This window comes from Lactuca serriola, chromosome 6, assembly GCF_051521515.1.
Source record: "Lactuca serriola cultivar US96UC23 chromosome 6, Lser_US96UC23_V15, whole genome shotgun sequence".
NCBI lineage: Eukaryota > Viridiplantae > Streptophyta > Magnoliopsida > Asterales > Asteraceae > Lactuca > Lactuca serriola.
Window position 1 is genome coordinate 24,113,097 of NC_136413.1, and position 17,494 is coordinate 24,130,590.

The 17,494-nt window shown below is 36.6% G+C and overlaps 1 protein-coding gene across 2 annotated transcripts; it reads left to right on the forward strand.

Annotated features, from left to right (window-relative positions):
- The first annotated feature begins 807 nt into the window (after nt 1-807).
- On the forward strand, nt 808-3,799 carry LOC145058942 (electron transporter, putative (Protein of unknown function, DUF547)). 2 transcript variants are annotated; one of them, XM_079006820.1, is made up of 10 exons: nt 810-1,046; nt 1,285-1,492; nt 1,602-1,718; nt 1,806-2,138; nt 2,210-2,502; nt 2,570-2,669; nt 2,745-2,804; nt 2,881-2,967; nt 3,064-3,204; nt 3,307-3,799. In XM_079006820.1, exons 1-10 carry the CDS (start codon nt 979-981, stop codon nt 3,646-3,648), a joined length of 1,749 nt encoding a protein of 582 aa, XP_078862946.1. In that variant the 5' UTR covers nt 810-978; the 3' UTR covers nt 3,649-3,799. The 2 variants fall into 2 exon arrangements, with proteins under 2 accessions (XP_078862947.1, XP_078862946.1); XM_079006821.1 differs by lacking the exon at nt 3,064-3,204 and having other exon boundaries at nt 808-1,046.
- Nucleotides 3,800-17,494: the final 13,695 nt, after the last annotated feature.

The window sequence follows — 17,494 nt, forward strand, 5'->3', positions numbered from 1 at the left end:
CCGATTCGTTCCAAACACGCTCTATTGTTAGGTCTAGTCCTTTCGTTGATTGCAATGACTTTACGAGAGAGAATGTCCGGTTAATAATGAAATAAAAGAATGACATGTACAATATAATCTTTTAACGTTATATTTAATAGAAAAACTAACAATGTTAGCCGTAAGGTGATATGGTGTTCTAAGTTTTATTTAAAGGGACATCCTAAATTTTATTGGAAGGAACCATTCATAAAAAAAAAAGTTTTATAAATTCTATTCTGATATAAAAAAAAAAAAATTAAACAATGAGAGGACCATTTCTCAAATTTTATCTATTTTTTAAAGTTGTTGACTTTTTGACCTCATAACAAAACCTTTTTTTAAATGAAATGAAAATATGAAATATCTATCTGCGTGGTAAAAAACCAGTTCTTGATTATGACGAGTGAAGGGGGAAGACAGGCGAATTAAATCCTTTCATTCAATGCCATCAACAACACAGTAGTGACAGTATTCAATTCGGTTTTTGTATCAGCTACTGCAACTGTAGGTAAAATCCCAATTTAGGGTTTATAGAATGCTCTAATTGATTTTATTCCTCTAACTTATTGCACATTCAGCCGTTTGATCATTGAATTCAAAAAACAATATGATATTATAAGAGAAAAGAAAATCCAAATATAATTTATTATACGTTTATCGTCGAATTTATGATCACAACATTCATAATATTACCTCTGTCTGACGCCATTTATATCACCTTTTGTCGTTTTCCGAAACGATTACCAACAACAGTCATGCCATCATTTAATGACGAGTATATCTTCTTGTATTTACCACAAGGCGCATGAATGATTTACACGAACTTGTTACGAAATTGTGTTTGGTGTGAACTGTGAAGTGAAATGTGTATTACTTTCTTAAAGTGATTGTGCTATTAGTTTCATTAAAGCAGAGAGTCAGACATGCTTTGAGTGTTGTTGAAATTAAGAAATAAACATGAGAATGGTGTATGTTGGTAATGATGAACATACAGATGTTCATGGACAACACAAGCGTTCTAAGAGGTGAATTTCGTTTACATTTTGTCCTTTGATCCTAGTTTTTTAATGAATCATGTGTGGCTCATCTTTTAATATCGTGACGCTATTATAATTTCACAGTCAGTTGGTTTCATCTTTAGTTCACTGTTTGAAGCTCAATCTTGTTCAAGTTATGCTTGAGTGTAAATGTGTCTGATTTCATGAGCAAATTTTGCGATAAAGTTTTCTCTTAACAATAAGTCTTTCTGATGATCCCTTTCAGTGCTTCTGGGCCTATTCATGCTTTGAGAGCAGGAGGAGCTTCACATTCTAAAGAGAATCGGAACCAATCAACAGTAAGAGAAATCAATTCTAAACAGGGACTTCGTTGCGATGCAAGGAGTAGCGTCCTGCATTCTTCTCTTCATGAATCTAACAGCAACAAGGACACAGATGTTGCATCAAATCAAAAGGATTCATTGGAAAAGGATGTAAGAATACGATTGATGTGTTTTTAACCATTTATCAAATTTTTAAAGCGAAATTGTACCTTTTGTATGATTTTATTAATATAAACTACATCGCACATTTGAATTACAGATCGAGCAACTTCAAATGCGGTTGCAGCAAGAGAAATCAATGCGGATGTTGCTTGAGAGAGCATTAGGTCGAACATCTAGCAGTTTGTCCCCTGGGCATAGGCATTCTGCAAATCACGTGAGTATTCTACAATGTACACATTCGATTCTTCATTGTTAATTATCTACACCTCAAATTCAAATACCGAGTGTTTTGTTGATGTAGACAAAGGGGTTAATTGCTGAGATCGAATTACTTGAGGAAGAGGTTGTGAATCGCGAGCAGCATGTTCTATCTCTATACAGGTCCATTTTTGAACAATGTGTATCTTCCAAACAAACTTCAGTCCAGACTTCTCCTGCACATGCAATGAAGAAGGAATCAATATCAAGTTCAAGGAAGCATCCAACGATTATCTCCAGCACCTTTTGTTCTTCAAAAACCTTCCCTTTCCGAAACTTTCATGCTCTTTCCACCATGAATGCTGGGAAAGGAAGCTTATTGCAGTCCAAGATAAGGCATAGCAAAGCTAACAGTTGCTCAGATGAAATAGTGAAGGTGTGAAAAAAAAATTATCTGCTTTACCTTTTTGGTGACAATTAACTAATAATGCATCTCTGAATGAATAGGAGATGAAGGGAAACCAGTCTTCATCCAGAAAGAAACCTTGTTTACAGTTAAGTTTAAAAGATCATCTTTACGAGTGCCCCAGCAGATTATCAGAAGAGATGGTGAAATGTATGGCTGCTGCATACTGTTGGCTCCGCACTCCATCATCATCATCATCATCAACAACAAATAAGAAATCGTCTTCACTCTCTATTACCAATGGAGAGGATTGCAAGTCAATGGTTGAAATATGTTGGATATCAACTCACAACAACAACTTCTCTCGTGCATCTTATGCCATAAATAGTTATAGGTAACTAAGTGTTTATGCATGATTACTTACTAGTTACTATGTGATTTATTATTAAACATGTATTCAGAGTTTTAGTGGAACAACTGGAGAGGTTGAATTTGAGCCAAATGGAAACAAATGCTCAGACTGCATTTTGGATCAATATGTATAATTCCATGATTATGCATGTAAGTATTTGCTGACTCAAGATGTATAATTATTAATTCCTCTCTCTCACGAGATCTTGATTTTGGTATTTGCAGGCATATCTGGCATATGGAATACCCCACAGCTCTTTGAGAAGGTTAACCTTATTTCACAAGGTAGTGTACTTTCTATTATCAAATTACACTTTTTATTAATATGTCAATAATGTTGATTTCTCTCTGTGTAGTGCAGGCTGCTTACAAGATCAGTGGGCATGTAATAAGTGCAAATACTATTGAGCAAGCAATATTTAGGTTACGCACCCCTAGGGTTGGAAAGGTACTACATCTTTTTTCCAATTCATTAATCCTTAACTAAATATGATAGTTACTTAGTGATAATTCATAATTGTACATATAAACCAATTATACTTAGTGGCTGGAGACCATTCTTTCAAATGCATTGTGGAAAAAATGTGGAGAAGAAAGACAACGTATTAGTACAAAGTTGGGTCTTGAGAATTATCAACCACTTTTGTACTTTGCTCTTTGCACTGGAACTTCATCTGATCCTGTGGTAAAAAAAAAAAAAAAAAAAAAAAAAAACTTTCTCAATATTCTTTTATATTATTTTCTCTATTTCTATCATGGGATTATATTGTGTTCACTCTTTTGGCAGCTAAAAGTGTACACAGCATCAAACATCAAAGAGGAGCTAGAATTAGCAAAGAGGGAGTTCCTTGAATCAAACATAATGGTGAAGAAATCAAAGAAAGTTTTGATACCCAAATTACTTGAGAGATTTGGAAAAGAAGGCAACATGTGTCAAGAAGGTCTTCTCAAGTGGATAATGGAAAACGTTGACAAAAAGCAGCTTCGTGATTCAATAGAGAAATGCATGGAGCATAACAAAGGGGTAGGAGGCAAAAAGACATCCCACACCATTGAATGGATGCCTTATAATTCAAGATTTCGGTATGTTTTCTCCAAAGATTTAAGTGAAAAGCCTTGGTGGTTATGAATGGATCTATTCTATGTATGTTCATTAGGAAGAAGGAATCATTGTACGTACATATATGACAATTGGTCTGCGACACTTGCAATATCATCATATGACTGAGTGTTGGATTGTTTAATGAAGGAAATATGTAACACTCCCCCTTTTCTTATAATTTTCTAATTTTGGGTTAATCTTACTCTTGCCCTACCAACTTTAAGGTTTTGATCCCATTTGGTCATCGATTGATTTTTTGTTCACTCTAGCTCCCTAAACTTTTAAAATTGATGTAAAAAAGCCATGCTGGCCAATGTGAAGGTGTTGTTCGGTTTCCACGCTTACATGCCACGACATGTCTTTTAGTCACAAAAACACACCCAAGTCATGCTGACATGACGTCCACATGGCTTTTTTTAATTAATTATATCTTTTTCATTACTCATAAATTTATTATTATTATTATTTGATTTAATACAAAATAAAATGTTCGCCACTACCACCCTTATCTTCAAGCTCTTCATAAAAAATTCCAACCTAAAATGATAAATTCTAGTATGTTTAGTCTTCGTCTTCAAGTTGCAGTTTAATCGTATTGTTGTGATTACTCCGATCACTTTGTAGTTTTTTGTTGTCATGAATAAAGTCATACACATGAGACACATTATTTAACGTGGTTCGGGTTAATGCAACCTACATCTACATGTCATGAAAAAATATTATTATTCATAAGCTCAAACGCCAATATAAAATACAATTAAAACCCTAACTAGCAAGTAGGTTGCGAATTATACATAAAACCTTAAATAACAATCTGTGTTGGGTTTATTTCTGGTCATCAACTCTCAAGTCACACTTAACATATATAGCAAATATACAAGTAAGAAATGATTCCAAAGATTTAAAAAAATAATACCAAACTGAACAATATGTGAAAGCCAATAAAAGATTCAGATTGCTTATAAGTCGTAATACAATTTTGTCATGAATAAGCATGAATAAAGTCATACACACGAAACTGATTATTTAACGTGGTTCGATTAAGGTAACCTACATGTACATGTCATGAGAAAATATTCTTATTCACAAGCTCAAACGGCAATATAAAATACAATTAAAACCCTAACTAGTCTTCAACAATCGGTGTTGGGTTTATTTCTAGTCTTCAACTCTCAAGTCACACTTAACATAAACATCAAATATAAATAAATGATTCCAAGTATTTAAAAAAATAATACCAAACTCAAAGATATGTCAAAGCCAATAAAAGATTCCAATTGCTTATAATTCATAATACAAGATTGAATTGTAGGATTAACCATTTTGGCACAAATTTACTCCCTCCTGACCTCCGTCGATAAGCATCTAACTACCGCCACATAATAGAAAATTTTCCAATACTCGCTAGAAAAAGGAAAATTATACCTAATTTACAAACAATCACCATCTCTCATATAATTGTGTTTCACATGTAAGGGTGAATGTAGTCGTGCTTTTTGTGGCAATTGATGGGGTTGATACCTGCAGTACCTCCATTCTCTGAGGCGCGGATTTGAGAAGATGAGGGTTCGGCTACATGGTAATCTATCCCAAACCACAAGAATGTAGCTGTTATATGGTTATGTTTTCAAAAATATTTTTTCGCTATATAAATCACCATCAACCGCTTGAAAAACTACACCAACCTTATACACTCTCTTTAATTCCATTCCAACATTTTTTTTTCTTCAAATTCAAATCTTGTCTATTAATGGTAAATCCAAAAAAAAACAAGCTCTACCAAAAGAAGAAACCATTCAGGAGAATGAGGTCAAGGAGCAATTTCAAACATTTCCATTTTGATATTGGATTTCCCTTTTTAAGATGTCTCAGAGCAAGCAAAGTCTGACCTTATCTACTTATAAGCGCAGAGGGAAAGTAGCAACTGGATTTGGACCATATGGGGCTTCCTTCCGAACTACGGATAGGCTACCAGGCTTTGCAGTTCGACCCGCAAGATTACCCAAGCTTACTTCACGAAATTCAAATCCCAAATTATCCCTAATAACCACAATATCAACACCAACATTAACAAATGTCGGAGGAACAATCTTATAACCAATTTGGATTCTCTCAAGACTACCCTCATTTATAATAAGTTCCCATAAAATCAAACTCCATATTCCATCCTTGAAACCCCTATGCCATATTACGTTCCTAACATATAACATTTTGGTGATCCTGAAAACAACAAATTGTTCGACAAAATGCAACCTATCCCTCAAAACCAAACGACAAATCAAGCGAAGAAACCTAACGCACCCCTCAAACCAAAGCCAAACCCACAAGAAATTTTACCCGACAGGTAAAACAATGACCATGGTAAGAAAGAGAAGAAGTGACAATGTCCAAGGATTTTATTAGTGTTTCAGAAGACGAAGAACTGGGAAATCATCAACAAGTAGACTTATTTTGGCAGCAAGTTCCAGAACACTTCAGTACTCAACTTCGTTATACCGGTCGTACTCAAAATGGAAGGATTTGTAGGAGAAATTAAACAACTTCAAGCATATACAACAACAAGTGCAACATCCATGCTACCAGGAGATCAAACATCAATGTTTTAAAGTTAACACAAAGTGAGTATCACAAAGTCTTCGGATCAAAACCTTTTCAACATTCGACGACACGGGATATTTTAAATCACCATCCGAAATGGCTAACCATTAGCGTAATGGGTGAAAATCTTCACATCCTTCATAAAAATGACCAAAACATTTGACTTCATCACGTACACAGCCTCTTCGGATGCCCAAAATTTCATCTCACTTTAACAAGGAAGCTGATGAGTTTGATGTTGTAGAGTTTCATGTCGAATAACCACAAAATCAACAATGAAAAAGGGAAGAAAATGCATTGGAAAAGATGGATTATTTGTGTTATAGTTGTGAAGGATAAAAATGAGAGAAAAAACTGATGTGACACTTAGGTGGCACGAGGATTGAGATAATTGAGGGAGATGGATTGTAACACCCAGTTTTGAAAGTACTCGATTGTGGCTTCGGAGGCCAAGGGTATAGGCGTAATGGGACGATTCGGTCTTTTATGGTCTCGGGTCTTATCAGGAAGGTTTTATGCTTTGGGGTGTGGCTAGGATCATAGAGCTTTCCGCCACCTTTTCGTGGATATAAAGTTCGTCAGAAACAGACTTAGAACAAAGAAGTTATAGCACTTTGAAGTATTTTGCAATATTGGTCCCTAATGGAGAAAAGTGGCAAGAAGCTACCATGCATGCAAGGTGGCCAGCACGAAATTATGCCCAACGTAAGTTGGGGGTACACCCAACTTAGAGGAGTAAGTGGACATGGGTGTTGGAGGAGTACGCCCAGCGTACGCTCAGAGTTCCTAAACCTTAATTTTGGGGCTAAGCACTATATAAAGAACATAATGCCCTTGATATCAGCCTCCCTCTAACCCTTAGATAGCCACCATGAAACCCTAATCCTTCTTTGAGTGTTCTTGGAGCTTGGAAGTCCATTAGAGAACATTTTGGTGTGGTGAATCCATTTTCCAAGCAAGTGAAGAGCAAAGCAAGGTGGTGGTTCAAAGGAGAAGCTGTGGATCCGATATTGTTGCTTCATTTCAGATCATCTTGAGGTATAAAATTTTGAACTTGCCTCTTAAATGCTTAGATTTATTATGTTGAGTTTTTGGACTTTTTTGGTCCCAAGAATGGAGCTTTATGGTTCAAATTCGATTCGTAGGCTTATAGTTGTCACTCTCAGTGCTAAATGAGTCCTTAAGGAAGAAAGTTGCCATCTTGGATGTCTTAATGGGTTCATGCATGAGTTAAGATCACTTTCATGGAAATAGAATACCATTTTTGGAGTTTGGGCTTATTTGGGTCATGTAAAGTCACCAAGTCAGTGACTTTATGGATTAAGACGTTGAAGAGGACTTGGATATGTGATTATAGCTGTTGGAATAGAGTATTAAGTGCTTAATCGGAAAAGTGACTTATTAGAGAAGTACGTCGGGCGTACAAGCATGTACGTGCAACGTACACACCATTCAGCCAGTACGCTTAGCGTATAGAGGAGTACGCCCCGCGTACTCAACATATATGGGCTTGGCGTGTTTTGGGCCTCGGGTTGGGCCATGCTTTGGACTTTGTTTCTTTGGGCCTTGGTGGGCCATCAGAAGTTAGATATTTGGGCTAAGAATACGTTTGGGCTTTAGGGTAAGGCCTATAAGAGGGATTGGGCCCAATTTGGCCATTAGTGGGCCACTAGTGGACTTGGGAAGTCTACCTAGTATTAGGCCTTTCATATTATGGTTTTTGGGGCCTTAGTTTTGGACCATTTTAGATAAGGGGTAAAATGGTCATTTTACCCTAAGGAGGATTGTTGGTTTGGACTAATTGTCATTTTGGTAATGGTAGCTCGAGGATTCGAAAGATCAACAGTTTGGGGATCTGCCAGCTAGTAGCGAGAGGTTATTCGCAGGATTCTACAGTCAACTTATGAGGTGAGTTTTCTCCTGTAGGAACGGGTCTAAGGCACCAATGCCGACCCGTTTATGTGTGTTAGCGTATGTCGGACTTAGGTCGGATGTCGGGGGTAGCCCGATGCATGTTATATGTTACCGGACTTTGGCCCGATGTCAGGGCAAGCCCGAGGAATGTTTAGCTTATATGTTATTTGTTACATGTGTCGGGCTTCGGTCCGATGCCGGGGCAAGCCCGAGGAATGTTTATATGTTTCCGGATTTTGGTCCGATGTCGAGCGGGGCCTGAGGAAGGAATTTATGTTTAGTTATACTTGTTATCTTTGTGATACTTGTATGTTCCTAGTAGAGAGGTGAGTGTGGGTGGGGTCTCGTATCTCATCACTAGCCGAGAGTGGACGGGGTTCCATCTTTCACATTAACAGAGTAGGGGTGGTGCCCATGAAAGGCGAGGCCTTAGACTAGAGTATGTGGTGTAGCGTATGATTCTTTGTGTACTAGTATGACTATATGATATCGTTTGTATGTGTATAGTGGGCGGGGCCTAGATACTGGCGTGGCCTAGTAGAAACATATATGTATACTGAGCGGGGATCGATGTCAGGCGGGGCCTGATGCTAGATTAGTCGGATGTCGGGCGGGGCTCGAGGTAACGGGCTAGGCCCATGTATGCTGTTATGTGATTATGTGTATGGTATGTGGTAGTTTGGGGAGACTCACTAAGCTTCGTGCTTACAGTTTTCAGTTTTGGTTTCAGGTACTTCCGATAGCAAATGGAAGAGTTCGGGATGACTGCATGGCACACACCACAACTTTTATCCTGGGATGATTTACTCTGATGTTTTGACATGTGATTTGATACATTGACAATTGTTATGATATTTTTGAGATACATGATTTATGACTTTTATATGATGATGATATTTATAGTTTTATTAATGATTTAAAAACGAAATTTTTGGACTGTATTTTTGGGATGTTTCATGGATTCCCTCCACCCTAACAAAATTATTGAAAAGAAATTAAAAAAAATATATAAAAACACAAATCCATATTCATCCATAATTTTTATGCCCTAGAGAAGCAGAAGTTCTATATTGTGGAAATAAATAAATAAATAAACACAAATTCATGGGCAAAAAGTCGATTAAAACAAATTAAGCAACCAAAGTTCAATGATGTACAATGTAGAAGTATTGTGGGGGAGTGCTTGGAATTTCTGGCTTATATTACTCATAAACTACTCGATTCAAGGTTGTTACACGTTTTATTACTGACTTTCGGAAATCAAGCGTTTTAAAAATACCGAAGCAGGATTGTTATTCATTTTTCAACAAAAATACATTCAGAAAATCTTACAATCATTCTATTTTGATCAGTCCAAACCAGTTGGAACTCCTTTTGTAACACATTTTAAAATTGGTCAAAGTACTATACCAACTACATATGAGAAAAGAAATTACATGAACATGGTTCCATATTCGAGTGTTGTTGGAAGTCTCATGTATATGATGGTATGTACCATACCTAATTTGGATCATAAGTTAGTGTATAAGCAAGTTTATAAGTAATTCAAGAAATGTCATTCGAAAGCAGTCAAGTGGATTATGCGATACTTGAAGGGAATTTTTGATGTTTATCTGTTGTATGTGCTAACACATGAAATAGTGACTTGGTTGGATATGCAGACTCAAACCATGGCGGTAATCTGCTGAAAATAAGATAACTTACTTGTTATATTTCCACTTTATATAGATGTGCTATTAGTTGGAAGTCAATGTTATAGGCTATCATTGCCTTGTCTGTAACTGAATTGAAATACATGTCAATAACTGAAAGTATAAATGAGGGTATATGGTTAAATGGTTTAGTTAAGAGTCTTAGATTAAAGGTGGAAAAGCCTATCTTATAATGTAACAATCAGAGTGCTTTATGTCTTGCGAGAAATCCAGTTTACTATGAGAAGACAAAGAATATTGAAGTCGGGTTGAATTTCATTTATGTGACATTCTGGAGGAAGAAAAATTCTCTATCTTGAAAATTGATACTAAGGTGAATCCAGCAGACAATTTGACAATGTCATTTCCCACAGCAAAGTTCAGGCTTTGCTTGGACTTAGTAGATGTGCGTAGGAGTTAAGTCCCTACGAAGAGATTGGTAGGAGGAAGCTGGAAGTTCTTGGTTTTTAGAGCTTGGAGTACTAAAGACTTGAAAGACATAATGGAGCATTTGGATTAAGGTTGAAGCTTTTGGCCGGATGCGGTAGAGGCAAGCCAAATGCACTCCAACATGTGAGACAAGCCAAATGTGTTGTAGGCTTTTCCAAATACGCTAGAGGCATTGCCTAATGCACTCTAACATGGTTTACTATTCTACAGCATGGCCAAAGGCATTGGGTTGGTCCCTCATGTGCTGGGATCGCTTTGGAACTTCAAGAATGCATCGACTTTCTCCAAATGTGCACTCTTGGTGCAAATGTGCTCTTTAGTGTAAATATGATCTTGATATAAATGTACTCACTTAGTTTAAAAGGTGCTCTCAATTACATGGTGTCTTGTGATTGGTTGACATCCATTTGGGCCTAAAAATGGATGGGCCTAGGCCACTAAGTTTTATGTTTGATTATCGGTCTATAAATAGGGTCTGCTAGATAGCATTTAAGTGGTGTTCCTTTTGTGGTCTTTAGTCTGTCTCGATTTGCACTGTTTATCTATGTTTAAGCCCTTGAATAAGAATACTCCCTCCTACCGTATGGATGTAAGTCACATTGATTGAACCATGTTAAATATTGTGCCTTTGTGTGTGTGTGTGTAATCTTTCTCGTTTATTCCCGACAATATTTGATTAAAAAACCGAACTAACAGACATATACTTGAAATATTAAAACGTAACGATCAAAAAACTAACTTCTTATTATAATGGTCAAACAAATTATCCCCTCACCAAAAGAATAGAGATTCACAATCATGTTAAGTTTTGTTCATTAATATGAGTATACTTTAACTATGGATACAATATTTTGTAAATTGCATGGTTATCATTAAGATATATTCATAACATAAACACCTTTTATAAAACAAAAACAAAACAAAACCTACATGATTTAGGTGCATAATACTAATTCAACGTGCATACTTGGTATTATGGTAAAAATTTCAAGACTCAAGATTGGATATCATTCTCGTTGTTCTTGTAGACATTATGATTTATCTTTTTGTTCTTGTAAGATTGTAATTTAGTAGTAATTTACCTATCGTGTTTCGTGAAACTGGTTAGTATCTCTTACCTATAAAAAAATGAATATTTTACATAATTGTATGTCAATGCCATATTAGAATTCTTATAAATATATAAGAAACAAAATTAATAATCTAAACATGACAAGTGACAACTAATCCATCTACCTAATCCGTTTAAATAGAATATCTTATCCTAATCTTCCATAATCCTAATTTATAAACTAAACTTTCCATTTTTAAATCTATTGCAAATTAAATCAGTTGTATTAAGTTGTCAACTTGTCATATTTCATAAAACTTGTAAATCATAGATATTAGTTTTTTTTAACTGACAAATATAAATATATAATTTATTCTTAAATTAAGACCTAATTTCATCTATGTTTATGACGAGACTTGAACCATCGACATAAAAAAATGGATGGCACCACACAGTGGCGAATCTAGAATAAAAAACTACGTGGTTTCTAATGTGAATGAATTGAAAAAAATATATAAAAGAGTAAAAAGTTATGTTGGTGGTGGTGTCGGGTCAGATCGGATCGGATTGTATGCCTTAAAATATTTAAACATCACTTCAATAGTTCTAATAAAGTTTTTACAAGTGAACCATATGAGGTCTTATATCTTGAAACATATTTATAATTTTGTCGTTATCGATATTTTTTAAAATATTTTTTCAATATACGATACTAAATTATCACTTAAAAATTAATCACTTATTTTTTTACGTATACAAGAAATCTAAGATTTTAAAGTTTGTGGATTGATTATGGTCGATGGATGGGATGAACGACAACAAAGTGCGACCGGGCAATGGCGTGGTCAGATAGTGATTGTCGAATGGAAGTCGGCAGCCTCAACAGTTTAAGGCTTGAAGCCGCATGGAACGAGAGTCATTAAATGACGTTTCTAATTTTTTTTTAAAAAATTTTAGATGGATTGGACTATATTTAAACATTGTGCTTTTTCTAAATGGTTATTAGGTATAAAAAAATATGGGTTCATGGACATTCCTTTTCCTAAAGGAAAAATTGATATTCCTTTCTTTAAAAACTTATTAGGTAGTTCTTTTAAAAATAATAAGGTAGTTCCCATTTATTTTATATAAATACCTCTATTATAATTTAAAAAAAAAGGTAGGTCCTAGGTGGACCAACGCATGGTAGGGCGGTCGACCCAGTCAACATTAGAATAAGAGATCAAACGATCAACATTTGATGGACAGGGGAGAAGACCATGCATCAACGTACCTTGAAGGTACCGCAAAATACACTTGAGAGCATGAAAGTGTAGGCACGTAGATCATGCATGAAAAGACAGACCTGTTGCACATTATACACAATATCAGGATGAGTGAAAGTCAAGTATCGCAAAGCTCCAAGAAGAGTACGATAGAGGGTAGGATCATCTACCAGATCACCGCCAACAACAAGTTTGCTTTTGGTGTCAGCAGGGTGTTGTAGGGATTGCACGTAGTCATATTGGCATGAGCAGTGATCTCCTTAGCAAAGCAAGATTGAGAAAGAAAGAGTCCAAAAGAGTTATGAGTGGCAGAAATACAAAGAAAGAAGGAAATAGGTTCGAGATCAGACATTGGTAACTCAGAGGAAAGTTCATAGATGACCTAGGAAATAAGAGTAGGAGAAGAGGCGGTAAGAATGATGTTGTCAACATACAGAAGGAGGTAGATAGTAGCGGGGCCGCGATGATAGGTGAAGAGAGAGCAATCCGATTTGCTACTGATAAATCCAAGCATGGATAAATAGACAACAAAATGCTGATACCAAGCACGAGGAGCTTGCATTAGCCCATAAAGAGCTTTATGTAAATGACATACATGATCTAGAAATTGGTTGTTGACATAGCCAGGAGGTTGATGCATGTAAACAGTCTCAATTAAATCATCGTGAAGGAAAACATTTTGACATCAAGCTGATGGATGATCCAATTGCGAGAAATAGAGATGTTGAGAACAATGCGGATGGCAACTGGTTTGACAATAGGACTGAACGTGCCATCAAAATCCAAGCCCGACTTTTGAGAAAAAAAACTTGAGCAACAAGGTGACCTTTGTAGCGATCCAAGCAGCCATGGATGTCAAAGTTGTGACAATACAACTATTGACAAAACACATTATTAGCAAATGCGGGTTTTGGAACAAGATCCCAAGTGTTGTTGGAGAGAAATGTAGACATTTCAGAATCTGTAGCTGCATGACGTAACATCCGGTTTCAAGAAGTTTCCTATTTTAGGAATTATTGATCATTGGGAAATTAATGGACCAAATTAGGGCCCTCGACTTCAAGGGGCTTGGGTTTTAGACCCAATTGGATGTGGATTATCTATGTTATGTGATCCAAGCTCTCAGATTGTATTTTGGAATCAAAGAGTATAATGGTGAAAGCAATGCTTCAGACTTTTCCTCAAATTAAGGATTCTAGTTCGGTAAGTATTAAGTCAAAGGAGATTAGATGGGATTATAGGGCTTTTCTTTACCTTTCCAAGCATATAAAGAACGCCGAAAACAGAGTTGGGACGCATAATTTATGACCATTGGAAGTTAGGAATGAAATGGGTGTTGGCCAGTATGTTGGGCATACTGCATGAAGGAAGTGCGGTCATCCTTTGAGTACGTTAGGCATACATATGGTACACAGGGCGTACTCACGTGATTCTTAAACCTAAATTTTAGTGTTTGGACTGTAACATCCATAAAATTTCATAAAAATTTAAACTTTTAAAAACAACCATTTATCTATAGAAGTATTTACAAAAATCGTTGTCTCCAAAACATTATTTAAAAATAAAAAATCTCTTTCAACATAGGTTTCAAACTTTTAAATTATCAGAGTTTCCCAGAAATCATAAGTCCAAAATGCGAGGATGTGTACGGTCACGCCTTCACCCACATAAGATCCGTTGAAGTACATGAAACCATATACCAAAACTGTAAGCACGAAGCTTAGTGAGTTCCCCCAAAATACCAACATACAAATAGATAACATAAACAAATAACAACAACTCAAATACTCATGCTTAGCCCAATCAGCCTTGAGATGGAATACCAGGCATGTCTACGGTGGGCTCAATCATCCTCGGGGTGGAATACCCTCGTATCATAAGCAATTTTGTCCAATCAACCATCGGGTTGGAATACCAAACATGTCGGGTCCATTCAACCATCAGGTTGGAATATTCCAGGCCTGTTGACTGACACATAAAGTAGACCAGTGTCACTACAATCCATACTATCATATCGGGTCCAATCAACCATCGGGTTGGAATACCCCAGGCCCAATCAACCCTCGGGTTGTAATGCCAATACCCAACGGGTCCAATCATCATCGGGATGGAATACCCTCAAGCCCTCAGTATGAGTCTGGCATACCGCCCGATCCTCAGCTCGTATCTAGAATGCTCCTGGGTTTGTTGGCTACCGCACGGAGCAGTATAACCTCAACCCAACACAACATGTCGGCATATAATAGATAAACATATAAATAGTCTACATGCAGACATGCAGATCTACAGATCACTACTCATAGCATCATCCTATAAACCAGGATACCGATCTAACAAATCACTATTGAACAATAACATACTATCACATAACAGGATATCTAATCCAATGTGTCGGCCTTGGTGCCATCGACCCAAAAGTACAGTGAGAAAAACTCACCTCGAATGCAGAAGTTCCCCGAAAGAAAATCTTAGTTACTGCCCTGCCGCCTTCCGAGCTATCGATACCAACAACACACCCAATTAACAATTAGTTCCATGATATAATCCATAATCCATACTTGGGGTAAAATGAAAATTTTACCCCTGACCCAACATGAACCAAAACCGAGGCCCAAAACCAAAAGATCCACAAAGGCCCACTTAATGGCCCAATTTTCCAAATTGGGCCCAACCCCATATGGGCCTTATCCTAAGCCATAATTTTCCTTATTACAATTCATATTACTTCAAGCATCCCGTGTGACAAACTTGGTCAATGACATAAATCAAAAGTCAAAGTCCACGGTCCAAGTTGACCTAATTCGTCGAGTTTCTTCATCAATTGCACAGGTCGGGTTAAACCAAGTTAACTTGCTGAGTTGATCATAAAATCGTCGAGTTCCTCTATCAGTCTGAAAATGTCGGGGAAAACTGAGCCAACTCGCCGATTTTTTCCAACAAACTCGTCGAGTTCGCCAGAAACCCACCTCTTAATACATTAAGCACTTAATCCACAAGGACATGACTCCAAATCATAGATCTTACTTCCTTGAGCTGGAGAACCACATAAAGTAGCCAACTTTATGTTCATGCATGTCTAAATGAAGCTCTTAAGCTTGGAATGGACTTAATAACTGACTTAATGCATGCATGACACCAAAATCATCATAAAGTTTGCACCTTTAAGCTCAAGGGTACCAAAACCAACTTAGATATGAAGGAACTGAAGGGTTTTGAGCATTCTAACACTCATATGGTGTACATGCAACCCTAAATACATTGGATCTATGTTTTCTCTATTATACATGCAAACTTGAACTTTCCAAGGTATTACCCTAACTAGCATACTATGAAGTAACTATACTACAAGAAACTAGTAAGATAACATACCTTTTGGTGAAACTTGAAGTCTTGAACTTTAAGAGCTTAGCCCCAATAGTGTGGAAGCCTCAAGTGGAATCACAAATCACCAAAACCAACTTGGAATAACTAGAGAATAAGGATACTTAGGTTCCTCTTATGAAATCGGCCTTGCCCTCATTTCTATGCACTAATGCCATTTTTCATGAACCAAGGACCTCTTTATATGGTGTAGAGGATTAGGGTTACATTCATGTAAACCCTAATACCCATGACCTTTCATTTTCATAGGATCCATGGGTTAAACACTCCATGGACTATCCATGAAAGCTTAGCCCAACCTAAATGAACTTGGTCCACCATAACTTGGTCCATCACATATATATATATATATATATGTATATATATATATATATAAGAGTCCATATTTAATTAGTTCCTTTTTTATCACTAGATTAATTCTAAATTGATTCTTGATCAATACTAATTAAATAATATGATTTCATATTAATATATTAGAACTTATAATACATTAATATAAATCACTAGTATCATTTTTCTCATTTAGTCTATCTAATTGTTCCGGTGAAGTGCAGTCTAAATGGACCATGCCAAGTCGGGTCAAATACATACCAATAATAGTTATGGGTTTAGACATCTAATCCAACAGGAACAACCCCTAAATGACTTTACTCCATCATCATCCCAAAAAAGAGGCCAAAACACAAGAAAAGCCAAAACAAGGAGATTTAATCATCCATAAGTCAAGGTATGAACTTGATACCTTAAAGTGACTGCAAGAAATGGAGTGATTATGGATCAAATACTTCCTTCTCCAAGCTAGAAACTTCAAGATCTTCTAATTACTTCACAATGCACAAAATGAGCACCAAACTTCCTTCCAAGGCTCCAAAAACTTGACAATGGAGGCTACAACTCGATTTAGGGTTTGGACAACAGTGGAGGCTGATAAGGAGGCCAGAAGAAAGACTTAAGGACTTTAAATAAGGTGCAAGACCCTAAAAATTAGGGTTTCCTTCCCAGCTGCCAACTCGTCGAGTTGAGGCTCCCCAACTCGTCGAGTTGGTTCATTAAACCCCCACGATCCATCCATCTTCAACACGACAAGTTGGTCCCTCCAACTCGTCGAGTTGACCTAGAAATTGGGTTAATCTCAACAATTCCTCTTCAAGATTTCAAATGTTACATGGACCCTATATAACCTCATTATCTCCCTTGAGGCAGACCTCATTAATTTCGAAACCCTTATCTTTGAGAGCTTGTTTTGGAGCTTCAGAGTGTTCTTGGTGCTTTGTAGAAGAAGGATAAGCTCATCCTTGGGTATTTTTGCGGCTAGAGCTTCAAGATCTAGTATTTTTATCATCTTTGCTAGCTTCTAGAGGTATAAAGCTTCAAACTTTATGGCACTTTAGTGTAGATCTAGTTTTGGGTTAGGTTATGAGCATGTTTTGGTCCCATGGATTGGATCTTGTGAGTAGAAGGTACTCTAGAACCTTTAAGCCTTATTTCTAGCCATTTATGAGTTCATTAAGTCATAAAAATGA